Source organism: Canis lupus, chromosome X (assembly GCF_011100685.1).
Source record: "Canis lupus familiaris isolate Mischka breed German Shepherd chromosome X, alternate assembly UU_Cfam_GSD_1.0, whole genome shotgun sequence".
NCBI lineage: Eukaryota > Metazoa > Chordata > Mammalia > Carnivora > Canidae > Canis > Canis lupus.
The window spans coordinates 118,678,675-118,703,223 of NC_049260.1; the positions used below are offsets into that span (position 1 = coordinate 118,678,675).

At 62.1% G+C, this 24,549-nt stretch overlaps 2 protein-coding genes and 1 pseudogene across 11 annotated transcripts in view; 2 read left to right on the forward strand and 1 right to left on the reverse strand.

Annotated features, from left to right (window-relative positions):
• The window catches only part of LOC119878089, a 34,735-nt pseudogene extending 32,140 nt beyond the window's left edge, over positions 1-2,595 (forward strand). Inside the window, exons 2-3 of the transcript XR_005386495.1 lie at positions 609-893; positions 1,754-2,595. The product of XR_005386495.1 is annotated as a protein EOLA1-like (transcript). The remainder of the gene's footprint in view (positions 1-608; positions 894-1,753) is intronic.
• A 548-nt stretch (positions 2,596-3,143) lies between these two features.
• On the reverse strand, positions 3,144-4,898 carry LOC119878088 (heat shock transcription factor, X-linked member 3-like). Its single transcript, XM_038588495.1, has 2 exons — positions 4,304-4,898; positions 3,144-3,852 (listed from the first exon to the last, which is right to left on the reverse strand). Exons 1-2 carry the CDS (start codon positions 4,790-4,792, stop codon positions 3,262-3,264), a joined length of 1,080 nt encoding a protein of 359 aa, XP_038444423.1. The 5' UTR covers positions 4,793-4,898; the 3' UTR covers positions 3,144-3,261.
• Positions 4,899-13,455: 8,557 nt separating this feature from the next.
• Positions 13,456-23,598, forward strand: LOC119868243 (melanoma-associated antigen 10-like). Of its 9 annotated transcripts, none has more exons than XM_038588504.1 (4): positions 13,456-13,846; positions 19,222-19,320; positions 21,023-21,233; positions 22,039-23,598. In XM_038588504.1, exon 4 carries the CDS (start codon positions 22,051-22,053, stop codon positions 23,077-23,079), a length of 1,029 nt encoding a protein of 342 aa, XP_038444432.1. In that variant the 5' UTR covers positions 13,456-13,846; positions 19,222-19,320; positions 21,023-21,233; positions 22,039-22,050; the 3' UTR covers positions 23,080-23,598. The 9 variants fall into 9 exon arrangements, with proteins under 9 accessions (XP_038444432.1, XP_038444424.1, XP_038444430.1 ...); XM_038588496.1 differs by having other exon boundaries at positions 13,458-13,846; positions 21,991-23,598; XM_038588502.1 differs by lacking the exon at positions 13,456-13,846 and adding an exon at positions 14,048-14,102 and having other exon boundaries at positions 21,991-23,598.
• The last annotated feature ends 951 nt before the right edge of the window (positions 23,599-24,549 follow it).

Here is a 24,549-nt window from a genome sequence, read left to right on the forward strand (position 1 = left end):
CAGGGTGAGAGGCCCGGGGTGGGGGCAGGAAGGGGTCACAGGAGGGTCCCACCCAAAGGGAGGGTGGAGGAGACACCTGCCGGGGCCAGCTGCGATCACAGCGCTGAGCTGAGATGTCAAGGATGTGGGCTCGGCAGCCCCGGGCTGGGCACCGGGAGATGAGTTCAGCAGTGCCTCGGTGGCGGCCACAGGCCCCAAGCGGGTTGGGGTGGGGGCCGTCAGGAGAAGAAGCCAAGCCCGGGACTGTGTGCTGGGAGGCGGCTGCGGCCAGCTGGCTGAGCTGTGAACCCGGGGGCCCTGCCGCTCTGGGTTCTCCTGCCTCAGTGTCCCCTGGGGTGAAACCGAGCCCATGCTCTCCTGGCCAGCTCTCCTCCAGCTGGCCCTGCCCTCCTGGGGGCTCCCAGAGGCTCGGCTGATGGCCAGGTCATCCCGACGCGCAGCCCCTTTCTTGGGGCCTGTCAGCCGACTGTAGGACTCAAACGAAGGAGTCCGGGTCAGTGGGGTCTTGGGCCGCCCCGGGAACACTGCAGAGCGGTCTGGCCCGTGGTCGGGAGCTCGGAGCACCGAGCGTGGCGCTCGTGGCCATTGGCAGTTCCGTGTTTCCGCAGGCCCGGTGAGGCCCGGGAGCTGGAGGGCCATGCAGTTCGGCTGCCTCTCCTTCCGGCAGCCTTACGCGGGTTTCGCTGCTGAATGGCGTGAAGGACAGTGGAGACACGTTGGCGTCCAGTGCTGAGCGGCCACCGGAACCGGACCATCGCCATCCACATCGCTCACCGGGACTGGGACGGCGCCACGTGGAGGGAGCTGCTGCTGCAGAGGCTCGGCATTGACCCCCCACACAGATTCAGGCCCTGCTTCAGGAAGGGAAAAGTACGGCCGCGGCGTGATAGCTGGCAAGTGCTGGGCAGCAGACGTGGCTCCCATACCCTGAGGGCTCCCTCCCAGGACCAGGCTCAGGAGCTTTATGGCTTGCCTCCTTTGAACTGCTAGCTTGTGGGTGGTGCTTTCTGGAAGACTCCCACCTTCCTGGGGCAGGGGGGCCCTGGGCCGGGGGCGGGGACTTTGCTGAGGCCCCATGACTCAGGTGAACCCTGCAATCTGCTCTGGGCCTCAGGTCCCAGTTTGATCTGAGAGGCAGGGCCAGGTTCCAGGTCTCCATGTGGGATTTGTCTGTGGGTGTGTACGTGTCCACCCATGTGTCCGCAGATGAGTGTGTGCGTGTGCACACGCGCATAGGTGCTGCAGAGACCATGGGAGGCACCCGGGACCGGCTGTGGGTCGGGGTAGCCTCCTCACTCAGGCTGTTGCTGGCTTCCGGTGCAATGCCCCGCCCCCACTGTCCTGGCGTCCTGGGTAAGTTCCCTAACCCTCGGTGGTGGGTAGGGCCCCACAGCAGCCTCTGCCACCTGCCGAAGTGCTTAGGGACCTGATGGCCCGTGTCTGCCCCTGCCTCCCACCCCACATCGTCTGCTGCCCTAAGCAGTCTGGCTGAGTCCAGCCCATGATCTGGGTGTGCTCATTGAGGACAAGCCCCTCCACTTCACTTCTCTCCCTCCCTCGGCTCCCCCAGCATTCCCTGAGCAGAGTTTGGCATGGCGGAAATGTTCGGTCACAGGGGCCCGGTATCCTCTGCGTCCCCTTGGTGAGCCCCTCCTGGTCTCCAGGGCGGGTAACTGTCAGTAACCGTGTCCTCTGCCAGGCGGGCCTGGGTTCCCAGAGGGAAAAACCAGCGTGTGCTTGTCCTTGTGCGCAGGGCTCGTCGATGTTGGAGATACCTTGCTGTGCCCGGCGGACTTAGCTCCTGAGGAGCTGCTGGAACTGGAAACTCAAGCTGTACTGACCGGCCTGGAGCAGAAGTACCTCACCGCACTCTCAAACCCTAGATGGTTGCTGGAGCCCATCCCCGGGAAAGGTGGAAAGGATGTCTTCCAGGTAGACATCCCAGAGCACCTGATCCCCTCGGGGCAGGAGGCCTGAGGCCATTGCAAGGGTACGGAGCCAGCAGTGGGACGCGGACCATCACCACCCTTGGCGCTGCAGACACGGGAAGCGGTCAGGTCTGGCAGTGCCACCGTGCGCTGTTCATGGAAACAGGTGTGTCCACACACGCATGGGGGACAGGTCGGCAGACTTGCCTTGTGAGGTGCTTGCCTGGGTTCCTCGCCAGTCTCAAGGGCTTCGACCCTCAGGAGGAAGGGAGAGCTGCCCTGAAGGCTTTTGCGCTGCCGCTCATTTGGGCCCTGCTGATTTCTTCGTCGTACAAAGAATTACGTCTCAACAGACCCAGTTGGTGTGTCCCCCATCTTTGTTCTGGTCAAAGTCTGGGAATGTTGGAACAGCATCCGGGGGATGTTGTGGGAAGGCTGGGAGCGGGCACTCAAGGAAGGCCCGGGAGTGGCCAGCCACAGACGCCCCTGCTCACAAAGACGAGGATGTCAGACTGAGAAACGGCACCTGTCTTTCCTCGCAAGGGACTCTTGCTGTGTTGACAACACGTCCCATCCCATGGCCCCTGATGTATGCATGTTAGACTCATCGCGTGGCTACTTTGTATGCAAAGAAAGGATCCTCAATACAGCACTGATGGAAAAGTGATGGATTGCGTCATTGTGTGGTTTGTTGTGGTTTTTGTGTGAGGTTTTGTGTGTTGTGGTTGTTACCTGTGAGGATGCCGGGCCACCTGCACCCCCACCAGCCGTTGACTGGAATGGCCTGTCTCTTCTGCGCTGCACTCAAGTGGTCCTGCATCCCTTGGCGGATGGGGTGGCCCTGCCTTTGAGTGGGCCTCTGTGGAAGGCACCTGGCTCTTTGGCCAGATGCACTCAGCTGCTGACCGGCAACTTCCCGGCATCATGGGGGGAGGGGGTCCCTGAGGAAACCCACCCTCCCCCATTTCAAGATAGGTCAGTGACATAAGGGGACTCTGCCGAGGTCTGGAGGGAGGCTATGCTCAGGTCCCCGCCCCCCCGGGCTTGCCTCGCCCCTCCCTAGCCGGCTCCTCCGCTGGGTGTGCAAAGATGCTGCTGTTTCAAAGGAAAGAGGACTCTCGGGGGCCAAAACCTGTCCTGGGCCAGGACTCCCAGCCTCCTTGGGGGTATCCGATGAGGCACGGGTAGCATCGAAAGTGAGAAAACAACACAGACTCGCCTTGCTCAGTAGGTCATTTATTTACTGCCAGAGTTTTGCTTTTCTTTATTAAAGCCGAAAATAGATTTGCGGTTACAGAGTGGTGTTTTTATCTGTCACCATTGGCCTGTGAGCTTAGGGACCCGGATTTTCCTTGAAGTGTTCACAGAGTGCACACTTGTAATCCGAGGAGCCCTCGTGCTCCTCGTTCTCACTTGGGGCCTCGTTTGGGGACATGACCGAGAGGGCAGCCAAGAGGATGGAATAACAGGTGTTGTAGAGTGACATCACTGACCTGTAATCTGGGTAAACGGGGGGTGCGGGGGGCAGTTCCCCTGCGCCATCCCTCCCGGCCAGGGCCGGGGATGCGAACATCACATTCCTGGAGGTACCCTCCCCACTGGGACCAGCCAGCTCACTGGGGCCATGATTTTCGGTGGCGTACCCGGCTACACTGCTCAGAGACCAGATGCCAGAGAATGTGAATGACTGGGTGCCACTGGGTCCCTGAGCATTTGGGGCTTCCCTGGGGGCCTTCTTGTCCTCTTTGGTGGATTCCTGGTGATGGATTCGTGGAGAATGTCTTGTGGCTGCCGTGGGCTTCTTTCTCTTGGGAGTGGTTGCGCTGCTCCCTGAGCACGCAGTGGTGGTTTTCAGGTCACCTTTTCTCTGGACATTGTCAAGGAACAAGGGCCTGTCTCTCTGAAAGTTGGAATTTCGGTAGATCTGAAACAAGAGTCCTCATGTTAGTCACTGTGGGAGGGGAAGGTTCATGGCGGCCGCAGCCACCAAGGCAGCCACCCCCCACCCCCACTGTCACAATGGCCAGGTTCCATTGTGATGGCATCCCTTTAGGTTGCCCACCGAGGCTGTCCAACCCGAGAGGCCAAGCTCATGAACTACACATGATATGTGGGCTCAGGTGTCCACGTGCCTATTTGACATGACCTAGCCTGTGTCTGGGCCCAGCAGCACTCTCTCCCTGAGGGGCTTGTAGATTCGAGGGGAAGGCCTAGCCTTTCTCTCCCTTGTTAACAGGGTCATGGGAAAGAGATTGTCCTGGGAAAGGAAACCCTTCTGGGAGGGGAGTCATCTAAGTCCGCTGGGACTATGTGAGTGGGACAGACAGAGAACAGGGGAGACAGGGGAGGGGGCAGGCGAGGCCTTTGTACTTTACCATCATTTTCTTGTTCCCCAGAGAGTGACCTGAGGGGTTGCTGGCTCGGATTTTGCTGAACCCGTACAGGTTCATGAGGCGGATGAAGCTCTTTAAGCTGTCGGTCTCGAAGATCCTCTCTGCGCCTCTCCGGTGAAGAACCTCCCGCTGGAAGAGGTCTTCGTCGATGACCACGGCGTCTCCGTCCTCGTTCCAGCGCACCGACGTGAAGGCGTCGTCCTCCACGATCCTCCAAAGCTTCCTCGGGAAGGAGAGCCCGAGAATGTTTTCTTCCACGTTGGCGGCACCATGGTCTTGGGCCTGTGGCTGTGGGTTGTCTTGAGGTCCTGGATCTCGGTTCACAGCTTCATCCTCATTCTTCTCGAAAATCTCCCCAGAATCCACATTTGGATCCGGGGATAAATCAGACGGGATCCCTGTCGCTGGCTCTCCATCCCCAGGTGGGGCCAGCTTGACTTCATACACCTTGTCGGTACCCTGACTAGCCATGGAGCCAGTCTAGATCAGGAGCATCTTTGCCCCGAGACTGTCTCACTGGACGTTCGAGTCAGAAATGCCTTGGGCCAGTGCAGGGACGCCCAATAAATAGTGTTCACAGGATTCTAGAGCCCGGTCGTGGGGCAACCAGCTGCCTGAGTCCCCACCCTCTGTCACGTGATGTCACAAAGGTGGCTCAGAGCCAGTCTGCACAGGGAGCCCTGGCCAAGGCTGGGGGAGGGGCCACGCACAGGGCCCCCAGCTCCTCTCTTGTCTCAAAGTACACAAAAGTATGGTCCACCTTGCCCAGAAAGGCTCTCGTCTGTAGCCAGGCACATTGCTTCCTGGGGCCCGGCCCAGGGAGGGTAGGGAAACCCAGATCCCAGCTCCTTGCCCACCCCTAGAGACGGCGGGGGGGGCACCCACTGAGGGCCTCCGATCAGCTCAAGGGCCAGGCCCTGCATGGTCCTGGCTTGGCTACCGCCCAATCCGCCCCAGTCGGCGGGGCCCTCGGGGGGCAGTCCCTGGAGGTCCAGTTGGCCTAGTCTCACTCGGTAGCCCCCCTCTTCTTTGTGACCCCCCCCCCACTTCCTGCTATGGTCTCTCCCACCTGCTCCTGCTGGCAGTTGGTCCTGCTCAGCTGGGCCTGAGCATACAGTCCCCCGTTCCCATCCCTGGGTCAAGTTGTCCCCAGAGTAGGGCTGTGCTCAAGCACGGTGGGAGCATACCTCTTGTTCCTCGACCTCAGTGTCCCCCACAGCACCCCCTCCTCTGCTGTGCCATAGAGTCTCCTGTGAGCTCAGCTTGTCCCTGCTCTCGTCCCTCTCCACGTCACAGTGTGATTGCTTTTAGTTTCCACCTGTTCCCTCGAGAAATTACCCTCGCCACCCAAGATGGGCTCACCCTGGGGACACTTGAGTTGGCCCGTTGCGGCCCTCCCGCACACACCTGCCTCCAGCCTCCCCCAAGGCTGGCTGCCTCTGAAGCCCTGCTTCCTGGCCTGGTAGAGGGGTTTGGGCAGCCTGCCCAGATTTCCGGCCCCCCGCTTCCAAACTGGATCTCCTGGGAGCATTTCCCCTTTCAATGCCTTGATCGTGGGGTGCGGCATATGTTGTGTTGAAACAAATCACTTCACAGACCCGCTCCCAGGCCGGCCCCACCGCCCTCGCCCCGAGCCCACACCCACCCCGACTCCCGTGTCGCCCTCCCGCCTCCACCTCACTGGCAGATGCATTGAGTACTGGTGTTGGCTCCGGGCTGATGTTTCAAAGGGCCTGCTTCCTACAGACTCACTTGCGAGCAAGATTCCTATTCGGTTAGTGGGATGGGACTAGCAGCCAACGTGGAGTACCTGAACCCAGGAGAGCCGGGGTGTGGGCCGGGACAACACCCGGGTCAAAGTCATCTTCACGTATGAGAGGGCGGGACGGCGGTGTGGGGGATACATGTTCTCTCCCCCCAGGGCCACTCTGTTCTCCATCCTCACTGGTGCCATGGCTAGGCCGCCCCCCCCACCGCTCCCCGGGAGGCCCTAGCTCCTTGTGTCAGCTCCGCCACCCAGAAGGGCCAGTCGCCCTCTCTGAGGCTCAGTCCTCTGTGTCTAAACAGGGAGCACCATGCAGGTTTGAGAGAGAGCCTCCCGAGGGGACTTTGAGTCCAAAAGTTGGAACCCTCGATTAGCCCCCGGCTCGAGACGCGGGCCTACTTCATGGTCTTCGTGCTTCTCCACACTTTCCCTGGTGTTCACTCTAGAGTCAGCAAGGGCTGGCGGGGCCTGCCGTGAGACCTGAGCAATTCAGTGGCAGCTTCAAGGAAAGCCACACTTTAAAAGCCATTGCTGGCTTCTCCGAAGGGGGCTCCTGGACTCTCCAGCTTCTGTCAGTTGCAGCCCTAAGACTTTCCCAGAGCTCGTTCGAGGATGAAGCGGGTACTTTGCCGAGGCCTCGGCGAGCTCCGAGCTCTGCTGGTGCCGTCAAGGGACGGGCCCGTTGGGTGGGAGGGAAATGGGAGAGGAATGGCTTGGGGATGCACAGTCTGGTGCTCCGCAGAGCACGCAGGCATTGGGTGGGGTCGGGCTGGCTTGAGGCCCTCTCAGGTCCTAGCTCTTCTGTGGGACCCTTGCCTGACGTTCTGTGTTTTGAGTCCCCAAATCTCGGCTGGGGCCGAGTCAAGGACAGCAAGTGCATCTTGTCCCCTGAGGAGGACAGAGCCACAGTGCCGTCTTGGGTGAGGGCACTGGCCTATGGGAAACTCGGCCTCCCGCGGCTAAGCCATCTGGGCCCTGGCATGTCAGCCCGGGCCCCGGGGCCGCCACGGAGACGGGCCTTCTTTGCTTCCTTGCTCAAGACCCCTTGGCAGAGAGGATTGCTCTGGCATGGCCCAGAGGCCCCAGAGCTGGCCAGAGCCCTGGGCCGGCGACTCCAGCAGGACACGGCCAGGTGGGCTAGGAGGACGGCCACCCCGAAGGGGACACTAGGTCCGTGTGAACTCGCCACAGCTTCTGCGTGGCCCTGGGGAAAGTGCTGAGCGCTGGGCCTGGGGCCCAAGGCCCTTGGGCCATCTGGGGCTCCCCGGGGCCCAGCAGCCACCCCTCCCCGGCCTCATCCCTGCAGGCGCCACCCTTGCCCTGTCATGGGTCCCTGCACACTTCAGGGGCCTCCTCAGCCCCATTAGGAGGAAGCCTGTGTGGCAGCCGTGGCCCCCGGGGCAACGTCCCAGGCTGCCTCCTCCTCCTCCCCGGGCCCAGAGGCCCGCCCCCCCACCCCGTGGCCTGCACTTGCGCTGTGGGGCACAGCACCCCGGGCCGGGCCCCCCGACACCGTGCTCCCCAACCTCGGGTCCTGTAGGGCCCCGCACCAGCCCCAGGCCCCACGGCGGTGGGTCTGATCACAGCAGCTGCGTCCCGGGGCACCCCGCTCACATCTTCCTGCACAGGTGCCACTGTTTCCCATGCAGCTCACAGTGGCAGACTGCCGGCCACGTGGAGCCCGCCTGCCTGCCATCCGACCCCACCCACCTCACCCTACCTCTGCTGGGAACACGAGCTGGAGCCCCACGGTTCTGAGACCCCAGGCCTGGCTCCCTCTCGAGCTGCCGACCTGAGTCCCCTCCCCGCGCGGTCTGTCGCTTGCCTTTGTCCAGGAGCCTGCTGGGCCCGGAACAGATCACCTCACAACCGGATGGCTTAGGAATAAGGAACAGTCATTTCTCCTGGTGCTGGAGGCTGGAATTGTGAGGTGCCAGCAAGGGGGAGCCAGAGTCCTGTCCTGGCTCCAGCTGACACCTCCTCCTGGGTCCTCTCATGTTGGAGGGACCTGGGGAACTCTCTGGAGCCTCTCTTAGAAGGTGGAGCCCCATCCAGGAGGGTTGCGCCCTCTGAAGCACCTCCCAGAGGGCCTGTCGCCAAACGCCATCGTGTCTGGCACTTGGGATTTCCACACATGTTGGGGGGGATGGGGCACGTTCCGACCATAGCGCTCCCATCCTGCCTGCTGCCCCCCTGGCCATAGGCCCCTGGGCGGAGTCCTGCTGGGAGGGGCTCCCCTGTGACTGGACCTGTGCCAGCGCCACCCAGGGGTGCTGCTGGCCTTGCAGCCTCTCCTGGTCTGGTCCTCTTCCTGGAGCAGCCCCAGATCCCTGGAGCCCCCCGCGATTGCTGATGGGCCCTTGGGAAGCGACAGGTCTGTCCCTCAGAGGCTGGTGTGGATCCAGGGTGAGGTACCAGGGTTCAGCAGTCAGTTGAGGGGCCCCTGAAGACGGCGAGGCCAGAAAGGCATCGGAAAGCTCCTGCCCGTCACGGGGACTCCTGCTGCTGTAGAGAAGCCACTGCCTTGGGAGAGGCCGACCCCACAAGCCTGGCCGGCTGGCTTGCACACCAAGCCCAGTGTGCACGTGTCCCCGGTGGCTGGGCCGCCTTGGCGTCCCCGGTGGCTGTGCTGGAGGGGAAGCAGGCAGCCCCACAGACAGACCCCGAGCTCTGGGACCGTGGCTTCCCCGGGGGGCCCCCACGCGGGGCCCACATCTCTGCAGATACCTTGGGGCCCATCCTGCAGGTGGATTCCTTACAGACACGCATGACACGGGGCTTGTCCTCTCCTGCTGCCCGTGCACATGGCATTGTGACCCAGACCCGAGAGGGGCTCCTAACTCAGGATGCCTGCCAAAGGGGCGAGGCCCGGGGAGGCCCTGAGAGGCTCCAGGAGTGGAGCGGGGTGCCCCAGGAGCTCAGTGCAGATCTGCTCAGACCCACTCGAGTGGACGGAGCTCTGCTGTCGCCTCCTCATGCAGGATGGCCCGGCTCCCTGCAGTCTGCCACGAGGACTGGTGGCCTATGTCCCCCTCCTTTCTCCTGCTGCACCTACCGGGTTGTGAGGGGCCTCATGCGCCACCCACCCCCACCCCGGGAAGGCCTTGCTCCTTCCTCGCCCCCTCCCGACCAGGATGAAGAGTGACTTACACCCATTCCACAAACTAGACAATTCAGGATGTCCTCCCCGACTGCCTCTGGACCGTGCCGGGTGTTTCTGGTTCCTTCTACGACAAAGGTGCTATGCGAACATGCTTTGACACCTACTGCCTAGGACGCCTCCAGGCCAGTGGGTCTGGGGGACAAGCCTGGGTAATGCGAATAATGTAGTTCGGTTACTGACCTGACACACTGATTTTGTAATCGCGGAGGAAAAGCAAATCCACCCCTGGGCACACGGGGGAACGGGGAGAGCTTTGGGATCTTGGGGTTCCGGAAGTGCTCCTGGAAGCTTCGCCCTCCTCCCCAGGAAAACCCCCATGCTGCCTGTGTGAAGGCCACGCAGCCAGCGGCCACAGTGACTACTGAGCCTTGTAGCACCGTGACACACATGGGGCGTGGACAGGCAGGGTGGCCAGGATCCCCCGCAGTTGTCCACTCTGCATACAGAGACAGCAGCACATTCCACACGGGAAGGGCTCAGCCCTACCAGGCTGCCCACGCCGACCCCGCCAGTCCCAAACCCTGGAACGTTACCTGTCCCTGTGACCAAAAGGCTCTAAGGCAGAGCATCCCCAGGCCCACCCTGGGGTCCATGAAGTGGCCGGAGCAGCTCACAGAACGCAGGCGCACAAGTCACTTCCTCCATCACTGGTGGATCGTGAAAGGATATAGCTCAATAGCAGCCAGACACAAGAGCTGCACAGACCAAGTGACGTGGGAAGGGGTGCAGAGCTGCTGCTCTGTCCACGCGGCCCCTCTCCCACACCTCCCAGTTCACCAGCCTGCCAGCTCTCTGGCCCTGTGCCTCTGGGGTGTAGGGGAGGCTCCATCACCCGATCCCCAGCCCCTCTGCCCTCCCTGGGGCTGGGGGTGGGGCTGAAGGTTCCATCCCTCCACTGGCCTGGGTGGTTCTCCTGGCCACCAGGCCCTATCCCAAGGGGCTTCCCGGAGCCACCTCAGGGACGTAACAGAAGACACCCTCCTTACCCCCCACACACTGGAATTACAAGGGTTAGGGGAGCTCTGAGGCAGGACCCTGGACCAAGCCCAGATACACAGGAGAAATGGGTCTCGGTCCCGGGACGACCCACTCCAAATCCTCCTCCTAGGTCACAAGATCACGCCTACATTGCAGCTGTCTGAAGACCGCTGCCCTGAAAACGGTGCCCGAAGAGGTTTAGAGACCAGCTTTCAATTCCTGGACTATACACTCAGAATAACCATGGCGGGGTCACACGGTAATTCCATCCGTAATTTTTCCAGGGCCCGCCATACTCTTTTTCCAGAGCAGCTGTGACCGGGTAACATTCTCACAAGAGCACACAAGGGATCCCATTTCTCCACAGACCCTACACTGGAGAGGATAAGGCAACAAAACTGTACTTCTTGGGCTCAACGTTTCTGATGCGGTTGGGAAGAAACCAAATAGCGTTCCTTCCTGTCACAGGACAGTGCTCGGTCTTTGCAGGATCCAACAAGGATGCTCAGAGCAATTATCCACTTCAGACTTTGCTCCCACCCCTAAAGCACCCCTTCTCTAAGTAGGGCCACTGTCCCCCGCCCGCTGCATGCTCCTCAGCTGCACACGAGGAGTCACGCTGCCCACAGAGCCCCCGGGGCCCTGGGGCCTTGGCCCCTGGAGAGCCTGCCCCGGGGGTCGCCGCCCCCCTCGTCACCCTTCCACCCCTTGGGGCTGGCGCAGGTCTCAGGGCACCCCTCCCCACCTCCCTGCGGGACAGCGGCTGCTACACACAGTCCCCGAAGGCGCGTGGCCCCGGGGCCCTCGTGTCCTCACTGTTCACTCATAGGCCCTTGCAGGGAGCAGAGCTCAGCCGCTCTGTGGCCGTGAGGGAGCCACCAGCAGGGCTCCCCTGGCCTCTCGCGGACCCTTTCTCGTCCATTCCGCCGGCCCCGACCCATGCCGGAGCACACTGGTCTGGGTTCCTTGGGCCCTTGCAGAATGAACGGGCCAGGAGGCACAGGAAGCCAGAACAAAAGACTTTTCCTTTTTCTTGGCTGCACGTCCTGACCCTGTCTCTTGAGCTTCTGTCCTTGACGCTTTCCAACCCATTTTTTCCCCAAAGCCCTGGGATTCTGTCTGGAGTCTAAAGTACGTGGCTTGGTCTCTCATCTTGAATACTACATATAGTGTAAGTTCATATATATATACACATGCTATACATATATATGTATTTAGGAAAAAATATTAAATATATGTGGTTTTTTGTTGTCTTTTATACTTATGCTTCTACTGTCTCCACTTGTACATATCCCCCCGCCACTGTTCACCTCTTCCACCAGTATGTCCGCTTTTACAAACCAATTGCTTGATGTGACGTGTAGGTGCAGAAAACCTCGTCCTGCCTTGTTGGGAATGCCACTGCTACAAGTCCTCTAAATATATTTATGCAGTTTTAGATATGTACATGTATTCTTACCATATTATCCACCAACCGTATGGGAATGTACCCAACACAGTTAAAAAGTTTTCCACATGTGATCGTACGCATTGATGTTTATTATTGTTTTTGTCATCTTTTTTTCAAATATAGAGGTACCCAGATGTGTTTTAGTAGGTTACCTGATAAGCTGTAGTAAAACCAGCTAATGGATTCTGGGTGCTCTCAAAAGAAATGAGCTATCCAGTCATGAGAATTTTGGAGAAATTGAAATGCATATTACTGAGTGACCGAGTCCATGTGGAAAAGCTCCATGTTGTATGATTCGCAATTAATGACACTGTATAAAGGGAAATTTCTGGAGACAACGACACTATCATTGGTGCACAGGGCTGTGTGGGGAGGAAGCAATAGGCAGAGAAGTGAAATCCTCTGTCTAATACTATCCTGATGGATACACATCATCATACATGAGTTTAAACCCATAAAAATAAATACCAGGTGTGAAGATTAACGGGTTCTATGGGCTCTGTGTGATGTGGATGAATCGAGGGCCTTCATCAGTGATGAGCAGCGTGTGGCTGTGGTGGGGTGTTGGTATGAGGGAAACTATGTAGGAGCGTGGAAGCGGCTAAGTGGGAAATCTGTGTATAGTGCTGTCTGTTTCCCTGGACCTAAGTGTGCTCTACAAAATGGCAAGTCTTTCAAAACACACATAATATGAACAGCAGTATCAGAACAACACAGAAGAAAGCCCCCCGGGGGGGGGGGGCCCTTAAGAGTGTGGGTGGATTCTGGTATCTGGGGTGGGGATGTAGGGGCAGCAGGGATGTGGGGAGAGAATGTAGGCTGCAGAGATGCAGAGGAAAGCAGGGGGATTCGGAACGACTTTCACCTTCTGCCCCTACTTCCTGGCACAAACCTGATGCATGACCTGGCAGGACACATGCCAGTAGCCCTGGGCAAGTATCAGGACAGCAGAGAACACGGCATTGTTTGAGGCAGATGCTTCTGGATTCTGGCATTAGCTATCTAAAATCACCTTACAGGGATCCCTGGGTGGCGCAGCGGTTTGGCGCCTGCCTTTGGCCCAGGGCGCGATCCTGGAGACCCGGGATCGAGTCCCACGTCGGGCTCCCGGTGCATGAAGCCTGCTCCTCCCTCTGCCTGTGTCTCTGCCTCTCTCTCTCTGTGTGACTATCATAAATAAATAAATAAATAAAAATTTATAAAAAATAAAATAAAAAAAATTCACCTTACAATGGGAAGATGTCCTTTTCAAAACTTATTAGAAGAGGATATAAAGACTAGAGCGGGAATAGAATAGTGGGTATTGACAAGTAGTATGAGAAGTTAGTCTTTCCTAAAGGCAGTATATACACAGGCCACACAGATATAAATAGGCCTGTAAGCATGCCAGCACTCATACCCGTGCACAGGACACACGCTAGGTAGAGAGGGACGGTGTGTTTCTCCCGATGACGCAGCATGTCAGGGGAAAACTCCCTGCAGTGGGCCCCGCAATACGGGACACCCCTAGACACCCTTGCAGCTGCTCGGCCGCCCCCAGGAAACTAAACCTTTAACACGATGTCCCTAAAGTCTGGCTGCTGGCCAAGGGACCCCGTGGGAAGGGGCGCTTCCTCCCGGCCCCTGCCCCTGCCCTGCCCCGGGGCTATGGGCGCTGCGGCTGCACAGCAGGCCTGTGTCCTGATGAGGGCCTCCTGGGTGAGGACTGAGAGCCGACCTGTGCCAGGACGCTGGGGGCCGCCGAACCCTGCTGTGCCCCTGCCGGCAGCCCTGGGCCACCCCGGGACCTGCAGAGCCGGTGGGGCCCGAGCCGCAGCAACCACCCCTCGGGCGCTCAGGGACGACACGTCGGGGCCTGAGAGGCTCGGTGTAAGGGGCACCGACTGAGGTCTGCAGAGAGCCGAGGCCGCAGCCCGCCCGAGTCCGGGGAGGGAGGACCCGCGAGAGGACCCAGGGAGCCTCCCACAGGTGTCCTCCTACCCCCGCCACGCAGAGCCCATCTCCCGCGGACGTGCAACCAGCCCTTAGGGACCCCTGGCACGGGGTCCGGATGTGACGTGGGCCGACTTCCGCCTCGGAGGTCTGAGGGAGCGGAGGGCCTCGTGTGGGGGGCGCATTGGGGTCCCCTGGAAGGAGGCCAGGCCCGGGCCGGCGGCAGCCGGGCAGCAGGTAGCCCCGGGAGGGGGCTCCGAGGGCGGGGGAGGGGCCCCGGAGGGCGGCGGGGGGTGGGGGGGCCCTTTCTGAACCCTGAGAGACCACGCGGGGGAAGGCGGGAACGCGACGTCGAGCTGAGGCCTCGATGCCGGGGCCTGGGGCAGTGGCCTGAGAGGGGCAGGGACACAGGGAGTGCCGGTGGGGACGCGGTGACACGGCGGGGACCCAGGAGCCCAGGACAGAGGGGACCCGGCGGAGGTCAGGGCCCACGGTGAGCCCGGGAAGGCCACGAAGGAGCGGGATGAGGCCAGATGGTGGCGGCGGGTGAGGCAGGCCTGGCACATCCGGGTACCCGAGAGCCTGAGGCCTTGTGTGGCGGGAGCAGACGCTGAGGGCGGAGGGGAGGGTCCCGGGGCTAAGGGGAGGCGAGGGATGGACCCTGAGGGGGACAGAGGGGACCCGGCGGAGGGTAACAAGGGCTGTGAGGCCCCCTGGGATGGGGACTTGCCCTCACGTGGGAGTATTGGTGCTCAGACTTCCACATCCGGGCCTCCCGAGACAATGGGGGCCCCTGGCGTCAGGAGCAGGGCCTAGAACACGTGGGCAGAGGGGGGCCCCCGGTGCTGCTGGGAATCCCAGTGAGGATGTGGATGAGGCCCGGGGGACCCCACACCCCAGCCCAGAGTTAGTCCGGGGAAGGTCGTGGGAGGGGGGATGGGAACACGTGGTGAGGCCCCACTTCCGCATCGGGGTCTCTGAGAGACTAGGTGTTAGGAGCAGCTCTTAGGTGGTCAGACGCGATGGCTGAGGAGCTAAGGGAAGGCAAGATATGAATCCTGAGGGAGGACAGAGGGGACCCGGCGGAGGTCAGGGCCCACGGTCAACCCGCGAAGGCCACGGAGGAGCGGGATGGGGCCGGATGGTGGCGGCAGGTGCGGCAGGCCTGGCACATCCGGGTACGCGAGAGCCTGAGGCCTGGTGTGCCGGGAGCAGACGCTGAGGGGGGCGGAGGGAGGGTCCAGGGGCTAAGGGGAGGCGAGGGATGGACCATTGACAGGGACAAAGAGAACCCTGTCGGAGGGTCATAAGGGCCCCCTGGGATGGGGACTTGCCCTCACTCACATGGGAGTATGGGTGCTCAGACTTCCACATCCGGGCCTCCTGAGGCACTGGGGGCCCCTGGCGTCAGGAGCAGGGCCTAGGACACGTGGGCAGAGGGGAGGGCCCCGGGTGCTGCTGGGATTCCCAGTGAGGATGCGAAAAGAGGCCCGGGGGACCCCGCACCCCAGCCCAGAGTCGGTCCCGGGAAGGCCGTGGAGGAGCGGGACGGGGCCGGATGGTGGCGGCGGGTGAGGCAGGCCTGGCCCATCCGGGAACCCGAGAGCCTGAGGCCTGGAGTGGCGGGAGCAGACCCTGAGGGGGAGGTGAGGGTCCAAGGGCTAAGGGGAGGCGAGGGATGGACCCTGAGGGGGACAGAGGGGACCCGGCGGAGGTCAGGGCCCTCGGTCAGCCCGGGAAGGCCGCGGGGGAGCGGGACAGGGCCGGATGGTGGCGGCGGGTGAGGCAGGCCTGGCACATCCGGGAACCCGAGAGCCTGGGGCCTGGTGTGGCGGGAGCAGATGCTGAGGGCGGAGGGGAGGGCCCCGGCTGCTGGGATTCCCGGTGAGGATGCAGAAGAGGCCGAGGGTCCCCGCACCCCAGCCCAGAGTCAGTCCCGGGAAGGTCGTGGGGGCGGGGGGCGTGGGAATACGTGGTGAGGCCCCACTTCCGCATCCGGGTCTCTGAGACACAGGCCTAAGGCGCGTGCCTCCGTCAGGTGGGCAGAGAGGAGGCCCTGCAGTCACCTGGCAAAGGTTCGAACCCTCAGGGAGAAAAGAGGAGTGCTCTAGGTGGTGGGGTCCTAGTGTGAGTCCAGGAAGGCCCTTGGGGGGTGGGAGTACGGGCCGAGTCCGGTCGTCGGCATCTGGGTCTCCGGGAGTCAGGAGGCCTTGGCGTCGGAACAGGGCCTCCCTCAGGTGGGCAGGGGGAGTGCCCAGGTCCTGCTGGGATTCCCCATGAGGTTGCAGAGGGAGGACGGAGAAACACAGGACAGTCTGGGAAGGCCCCTCGCGGGCCGGGGAGGAGACGGGCATTTGGGGAGTCCAGACAGCCACATCCGGGTCTCAGAGCATGCAGAGGCCTGGTGTCAGGAGCAGGGCCTCAGGTGGGCAGAGGGGAGGGGCCAGGTCCTGCTGGGATGTTCAGTGAGGATGCAGAGGGAGGACCCAGGGACCCTGCACCCCAGCCCAGAGTCAGTCCCGGAAGGTACGTGAGGGGTGGGGGATGGGAACACGTGGTGAGGCCCAAATTCTGTATCTGGGTCTCAGAGCATCCAGAGGCCTGGTGTCAGGAGCAGGGCCTCAGATGGGCAGAGGGGAGGGCCCAGGCCCTTTGAGGAGACAGGGCCCATCCCATGACAGATAGAAGAACTCTGTCCCTGCTGCAGCCCTGGGGGCCCCTGGTTACAGAGGTGGTGTCCAGTGAAATATGTTTGAACCTTTGGAGAGATCTTGGGACCTGGGTCCGAGGGGAAAGGGCTCGGGTCGGCTCGGGGCCCCAGCACAGACTGTCTGGGGAGTCCGGATAGCAACCAAGGGAAGCCTGAGGGACCAGGCACCCCAGAACAGAGGCCTGCTTCCCCACAGATGTCAACCCCGAGCAGCAACCTAGGGAAGCTCCCCATCTTAGGCAGAGGGCACTTGGGCTGCCTTGACCTCCACATCTAGGGCTCAGAGAGACAGGGGTACTGGTGGAAAGAGCAGGGGAGGGCCGGGGTTCTCCTGGAGTCAAGAAGAGGACAAGAAGGAGGACTGAGGGACCCTGGACCCAGCAGGGAGTCAGTCCCAGGAGGCTCCTGGGTGGGAGCACAATGAGACGGGGCAGGTGCTGACTTCTGCTCCAGGTCGTGAGACAGAGAGCTTGTCGTAAGGAGGGCTCTCGGGCAGCAGAGCCGAAGGCACAGGCCATCCAGGGAGTCCAGATGGGGTACAGAGGGACCCCAAGGAACCCGTGTGAGCCTCTGCCATCAGCCCGGGGACTCCCCAGACTTGGTAGCCTGTTGTGACGTCCAGTCTTTGCCCGCGGTTCTCAGGGCAGTGAGGGCTTTGGTCTGAGGGAACAGGCCTGGAGATGGCAAAGAGAGGACCGGATGTGCTGCGGTCAAGTGGAGATCCCCGAGGGAGGACTCAGGGAGGCGCCCAGACTCCACAAGAGGGACAGCGCCCTGAAAGCTGGCCCTGCTGTCGGCCCCGGGAGGTCTGTGTGTGCCCTGTCCACGGGCAGCGTGTCAAGACTGCCTGACCAAGGCTCGGGCCCTGGTTTAAAAACTGAGGGTCAGGAGCGAGTGGGACTGGATGGAAGGCTCCAGAGGTACGACCTGGGAGACCCTGGATAGAGGGGCTGGTCCTGGGAGAGTCAGGCCCGGGGGGGCCCTGAGCAGAAGGAGGACAAGCAGAGTGTGCGGGCTTCCGCCTCCGGGACCCACAGAGGCTGGGGCTGGGGGTAAGAGGCAGGTCCTTGGGTTTGGCAGCAGGGAGGGCCCAGATCCTGCCAGAGTCAAGGTGAGGACCCTCGGAGAACTGAGGGGACTCTGGTCCCCAGGACAGAGTCATCAATGGGAGGCCCTTGAGCAGCTGGCCACCTAAGGCGCACCCCGAATTTGGCCTTGGATCTCAGCAATGCATGGGGCAGTCAGAGGAAAACGGACTCAGGACAGCTGAGGGCAGGGCCCCCGGTCTGGTTGGCGTCCGGGAGGGATGCAGAGTGAGAGTTGAGGACCTTAGAGCCTAAAACAGACAGTGATTTGATTGCCCTTCGGCACCTTCTTGGCCATCCCCCTGGAAGAGGGGAGCAGCCGACCTGTTTCCTGACTTATGCACCCAGGGTCCCAGGAGGTGCCAGCCTTGGTCCTATAGTGTGGCCTCAGGTCAGGAGAGGGTGGAGTCTCACGATCCTGAGGGAGGACTAAGCAGACCCCCACCCAGACGTAGGGGACCCAGCGAAAACCTGCCCCTGGGGTCAGCCCTGCAAGGCCAGGCCAGGGGTCAAGAAAAGTGAACACCCTGCTTTCTGCACTGGGTCCCAGGGTGTTCGGGGCCTTGGCCTGCGGGTGGGATGCACACTCAGGTGAGAAGGGATAGTTCCAGGTCCTGCCGAAAATACACATGAGCACCCTGAGGACAGAGTGGACTCCTAGCCCAGGACAGAGGGGCCAGCCAGCGCTCCCAGCTCTCTGTGAACTGGGTGGAATGTAGGTGGAGGGCAAGGACTGCTGCCACCTCCCCCTCCTCTCCCAGTTCTCAGGGAGATGAGGACCCCGCTGGGAGAGGTCCCAGTCAGGGCTTGGGAGCAAGCCCACCCGGGGGATAGATACCCAGGAGTCCTGGGGCCTGCCAAGAGTCAGTACGGGGACCCCCAACCCCCCGCCCCCACATTGAAGGGGTGAGTGGCCCCCAAGACAGCCCTCAGGCCCAGGAGGGGATGGCCCAGAAATATGGGTGCCCCTCCCTGGCAGCCCTGGGAAGGGATGGGGTGGTGGGGCCTGTCCCATGGAGCCCTTCCTCCTCTCCAGATCCCTGGGCTCAGGGAGGGGAGGGCCTGGGCCTGAGGGTCTGGACTCAGATCAGCAGAGGAGGCGGGTGCCCTGCCCTGGCCCCGGTCCCAGCCCTGGCGGGGCTCGAGGTGAGAAATGAGGGGATGTCTTCCTCAGCAGGACCCCTGGGGACCAGGCCGCCCCGGGCGCTTGTGTGAGCCATGGGGAGAGGCGGGACGGGTGGGCCGACTGATTTCTCTGGACTTTGGCTGGTGGAGGGTCATGGCAGGGGCCCTTGCAAGAAGGTGCAAGGAGGGTGGCCTCAGGGCCAGCCAGGGAGTCTTCCCAGGCCTTGTGTAGGGTCCAGGTGAAGAGCGAGAGGCGCCCCATCCCAGCCCAGATGGAAGCCAGAGCTGGGCCATCCCTCCCCAGATGCGTGATCCATGATCCATGATCCCTTATTTGTTGGCTCTGGACGAGCCCTGGAGACCTTTGGCAAGCCTGCCCAGAGCCGGTCCCCTGGCCTCCTCGTGTGGGGAGTCGGGGCAACCTGGTCTTGTGGGGACGCTGTGGCCTCAGGCTCGCCGATGGAGGCCTGGGGCACAGACCCTGCCAAGGGCCAAGGGCCAGGGGCCAGGGATGGAGCCTGGGTTGGGGCCAGGGCAGGGGCCAGAGCAGTCCCCTGAGAGGCCAAGGAGGGGACCACCCTGCCTGGCGTGCGGGACCTCCCAGGATGGGAGCCAGCCCTCCTGTCCACACTGGGGCCCAGGGCTGGGCTCACAGTCTACACCCTGAGGTGCCCCCTGCTTCCCTCCTGCAGGGCCTCCAAGAACTGGCAGCAGAGCCCTCGGTCTGAGGTGGGAGCGCTAAGGTCGCAGAGCACAGGAGCACAGCGTGTGGGCCGGTGCCACTGGTCCAGGTGAGGTGCATGCTCTCTCTGAGCCTGGCGCCAGGACCTTGCCTCACCAGGCCTGCCCAGCCGAGCCCAGCACACAGGGGAGCCCTGGCAGCTGAGCCCGACACTGCCCCCTCGCTGCCCTGGCCACTCGGGTCTCTCTAGGCCAGGCTGCTCCCGCACCAGCCCTTTCACCTCTGTGGTAAGGTCCTGAAGGACAGGCTTTGTGGGGTGCATGATCAGGGTGGGTAGAGATAGCTGCAGGCACTGCAGGGAATCGAAATGAACCTTGAAGGGGCGGAGGGGATTCCCCACCCACACAGAGTGGGCCCCGGTGTCCCGGCCTCGGCATCCTCAAACACCACTTTCCGGGGTGGCTGCAGGTGCTGGATGCACCCATCTTCTTGGGCTCCGGGAGGTGAGTCTCCGTTCAGAGGGGTGGCTTCAGGTCAATAGCAGAATGCACATGTGGTGGGCAGGGAAAAGAGGTCAAAGATTTGCCAGGCATCAAGCAAAGGACACTTTGGGAAGACTGAGGGTATGGAGGTTCCCCCACCTTCAAAAGAGAAGAGCCCTTAGAGAGTCCAGGTTCCCTGTTCTCAGCACAGGGAGGGCTGGACGGGGCCTGATCCCGAGCGAGGGCTGGGGGTGCTCAGGGATGTGGGGCCCATGGTCTGTAGGAGACCTCACGGCCGCAGATGGAGGATCGCGAGATTCCCCCAGGCAGCAATGTGAAGGCCCCGAGGGAGGACCGACTGGACCCCCAGAGTCCGGCCTGCCTGGTGGGCGGCGTGGGAAGCACCAGTCAGCGGTGGCCCCCAGCAGCGTGCTCGCTGGTCCCTCGGGCGGGTGGGCGGGCAGGAAGGTGGGTGGACCTGAGGAGGGTGAGGTCTTGGTGTGAGGGGCATGTGTCTCCTATTGGAGGTTGGGGGCCCAGAGGAAGGGCAGGCCCTGGCAGGATAATGCTGAGGACCCTCCTGGGAGCCTGAGGGCATCTGCGCCCCAGGACAGAGGCCCGGTCTCCAAGCCAACCCTTCCTGATCTTGCCTAGCGCGGGCCTGGACGAGGAATGAGGACATTCATTCTGGTACCAACAGCAACAGGGTGGGGGGTTCCCCACAACAGGGAATCTCTTAAACCCACCTGAGTTCAGGAAGTCCGTGCAGCCCTGACACTATCCAGAGATAGGCTCAGATTCCAAAGGCACAGGCTCGACCTACAAGGGTGTCCAAGCCTTCAGCGGCCACTTGGATTGTTTCGGGTGCTTGAGACCAAAGGGCTCTAAGGCAGAGTGTCCCCAGGCCCACCCTGGGGTCCATGAAGTGGCCGGAGCAGCTCACAGAACGCAGGCGCACAAGTCACTTCCTCCATCACTGGTGGATCACGAAAGGATGTAGCTCGGCAGCGGCCAGACACAAGAGCTGCACAGGCCAAGTGACGTGGGAAGGGGTGCAGAGCCACCGCTCCGTCTGCGCGGCCACTCTCCCACACCTCCCAGTTCACCAGCCTGCCAGCTCTCTGGCCCTGTGCCTCTGGGGTGTAGGGGAGGCTCCATCACCCGATCCCCAGCCCCTCTGCCCTCCCTGGGGCTGGGGGTGGGGCTGAAGGTTCCATCCCTCCACTGGCCTTGGGTGGTTCTCCTGGCCACCAGGCCCTATCCCAAGGGGCTTCCCGGAGCCACCTCAGGGACGTAACAGAAGACACCCTCCTTACTCCCCACCCTTAGGAAATTCCAGGAGTCTGAGAGCAGAGAGCCAGGAACTGTGCACCGAGGGCAAATCTCTATTGCTTATAAATCAGTATCCGAGGTGCCTTCTCAAGCTTGTTGGAGCTCTCGGGGAGGTGAGGACAAGCTCTGAGAGGACAGCAAGCAGGTTATCTGAGGAAGCCCATCAGTGCGGCAGACAAGAGTCTCAGGAGAGGACCCGGAGAGAAGAGTGAGTGGACCCTGATTGTCAGAAGAAGGAGGGGACCCCACAGACACCTGGCCTGCCCTTACTGTCAGCCCTGGGAACTGGGGACATGGCCCTTAGGGCTGAGCCCCTTCTTATTTTCACATCCCTGCTCTCAGGGAGGCCAGGGCCATGGTCTGAGGGTCTGGACTCAGGTCAGTGGAGGCAGGATCCCAGCCGCCCCTTCCCAGGAATCTGGGAGGCCCTGGGAACGCGTGGCCAGATGTGGACACCCTGTGTTCCTTCTGCTCAGTCTCGGGGCTTTATGGTCGTATTCTGAGACTTTTGCTTCAGGCCAGCATAGGGGTGGGGCCCAGGCCCTGCCAGGGCAAAGGTGAGTCCCCTGAGTGAGCAGGGAGGGGACTTACCCATGCTGCAAGTGGGGACCTCCCAGAGCCCAAGCCAGCCCTCCCGTCCACACTGGAGGCCCAGGGCTGGGCTCCCAGTCTGCACCCTGAGGCATCCCCTGCTTCCCTCCTGCAGGGACTGCAGGAACTGGGAGGTGAAGGCCTAGGTCTGAGGCAGGAGACCTAAGTCACAGAGCAGAGGAGGCCCTTGATCTCCTCCTCCAGCTTCTTAGGGCAAAGGCTGCCCGGGGGTAGGGGTGGAGGGAGACGCCGGAGGGTACCCACATAGCAGAGACCCGGAGTCCCCTTCATCACAGCTGCCAAGGGTGCCTTCCTCAACCGAGGCCCCACCCTCCCCTCACTAGCCCTGATCCCACATCACCTCTCTCCCCCAGGCCCTTGGATCCCTTTGCCCCCACCTGCTCATAACCCTTCTGCTGCAGACACAAGTCATCATGACTCTGGGGGAGAGGAATGAGCTCCCGAAGCATGAGGAAGATCATCAAGACCCAAGAGAGGTCCAGCGCCCGGTAGATGCACAGCTGTCGGAGGCTGAGGAGGAGGAAGAGGGCCTGTCTCCCCCCTCCTCCACTTACTCCCCTTTGTTTTCGGGTTCCTCCCCCTCCTCCTCCTCTTCCTCTTCCTATTTCGCCCTGTACCCTGGCACCCCAGAGGAGGGGTCTGCTGCTGGGTCCCCAAGTCCCCCCCAGAGTCCTCTGAGGGCCTGCCCCTCCCCCAGTGCCCTGGCAGGCCCTCCCTGGAGCCAGTCTGAAGACAGCTTCAGCACTTCAGATGAGGAGCGGTGGGGCACCGGGGTGGAGCGGGAAGTCGCCCCGCCCGTGGCCCAGGAGGGGTTCCATGTGAAGGCGGTTGACCTGGTAGCGTTTCTGCTCCACAAGTATCGCGCCAAGCAGCCTACCAGCAAGGCAGAGATGCTGGAGGTCATCACCCCAGAATACCAGGACGACTTCCCAGTGATCTGGGGCCAAGCATCCGAGTGCATGCAGCTGGTCTTTGGCCTAGACTTGATTGAAGTGGATCCCATCGCACACTCCTACGTCCTGGTCACCGTCTTGGGCCTCAGCTATGATGGGATGCTGAGCGGTGAGCAGGGCCTGCCCAAGACCGGCCTCCTGGTGCTGCTCCTGGGGGTGATCCTCCTGGAGGGCGACTGTGTCCCAGAGGAGAAGGTGTGGGAGGCGGTGGGGGTCATAGGAGTGTTTGCCGGCAAGCAGCACCTCATCTATGGGGAGCCTGGGGACCTCCTCACCCACGTCTGGGTGCAGGAAGGCTATGTGGAGTACCGGCAGGTGGCGGGCAGCGACCCTACCCGCTACGAGTTCCTGTGGGGCCCCAGGGCCTACGAGGAAACCAGCAAGCTGCGGGTCATGGAATATTTGCTGCACATCAATAGCAGGCAGCCGGCGTACTCCCCGGCCCAGTCTAAGGAGGAGAGGAGGAGTGATGAGGAAGAGGGGGCCTGAGCCCTAGGAGCGGCTAGGCCCTTCCAGCCTCGGGTGGGGTCGGTGGTTTGTCCCCTAGTCTGAGCCCAAAGGGAGGCATCCCTTCTGCCACTGCTGGTGCGTGTGTGTGTTGGATGAGACTCAGCTCTGGGCTTCCTAAGGAGGCGGGGAGGGTTGGAGGAAGGAAGCAGGGCAAAGAGCCCCTCTGGGGGCCTGTTCTCTACCGTGATCCCGAGATCCAGAGCTGGTTACCATGAGGAGGCTCTCACACATTGCTCAGATTCGAGGGTTTCGTAGGCTTCAGAGGTTATGTGTGCGAGGGACATCCCCCATGAAGCCTCTGTACTTCCCCAGTTCAACAGTTAAACAGTTTTGTCCTGTCCTGGAAACCAGCTGGCCGACCCCGCCTGCCTCCGTGTTTGGGCTCTGGACCCACATCCCAAGGCATCGGCGGAGGAATTGGTTGGAAATGCGAAAGCACGTCGTCAAGTGATGGGGTCAGGACATAGAGAAAAAAAGTAAAAGGTTGTTTGTTCTTCATTCTTGTCCCTCTGGTCTGTCATCCTGAAAATGCCAGAGGAACACGGACCGGTGTGCTCTGGCATGGGCCGGGGCCTGCGGAAAGGACGAGAAAAGGCCCGCGGGAGGCCAGGGGAGCCCTGCTGGCGGCTCCCTCAAGGCCACACAGCGGCTGAGCTCTGCTCCCTGCAAGGTCCTGTGTGTGAGCAGTGAGGACACAAGGGGCCGGGGGCCACGCCGCCTTCGGGGACTGTGTAGAGGCCGCCGTCCCGCAGGGAGGTGGGGAGGGGTGCCCTGAGACCTGTGCCAGCCCCAAGGGGTGGAAGGGTGAGGGGGGCAGTGGCCCCCGGGGCAGGCTCTGCAGAGGCCAAGGCCCCGGGGCCCGGGGAGCTCTGTGGGCACGCAACTCCTCGTGTGCAGCTGAGGAGCGAGCAGCAGGTGGGGGACCAGCAGGTGGGGGACAGAGGCCGGCCTCCACTCTGCCTCCAGGTCGGGAAGCAGGGACCTGAGGCTTGTGGGAGGGGGGATGCATGCAGACTGCCTGGCATGGTGGGGGGCGCGGGCCCAGGCCGGCCAGAGTCCTGGGAGGAGCCCAGGGAGGTCGGGGCGGGCCTGACCTCCCAGCCTGAAGGAGGGCCCCGCCCACCTGCTCCCCCGACCCCCCAACCCGGAGCCCATCTCCGCCAGACCCACCTGCTGGGAGCGCTGGGGTCCCGATGTGAGGTGGGCCGATGTGAGGTGGGCCGATGTCCACCTCGGAGGTCTGAGAGAGCAGAGGGCCTCTCGTGGGGGATCGGATTGGGGTCCCAGCCGAGCGAAGGTGGGCAGGCCTGGGGCCGGGGGCAGCCAGGCGAGCAGGTAGCCCCGGGAGGGGGCTCGGAGAGCTGAGGGAGAACTGCGGGGGTCCCCCATCCCACCTTCATGCCTCCACTCCTCCCCGAGAGATGGAGGCACTGGGCCCCCACCTCGGGA

Bases quoted from the DNA above. Each gene is read 5' to 3' on its own strand.
- LOC119878088 (XM_038588495.1), bottom strand. From the start codon at position 4,792: ATGGCTAGTCAGGGTACCGACAAGGTGTATGAAGTCAAGCTGGCCCCA. The intron at 3,853-4,303 runs GTAAAGTACAAA...CTCTTGTTTCAG, and splicing joins TGGGGAACAAGAAAATGATG to ATCTACCGAAATTCCAACTT.
- LOC119868243 (XM_038588504.1), top strand. From the start codon at position 22,051: ATGACTCTGGGGGAGAGGAATGAGCTCCCGAAGCATGAGGAAGATCAT.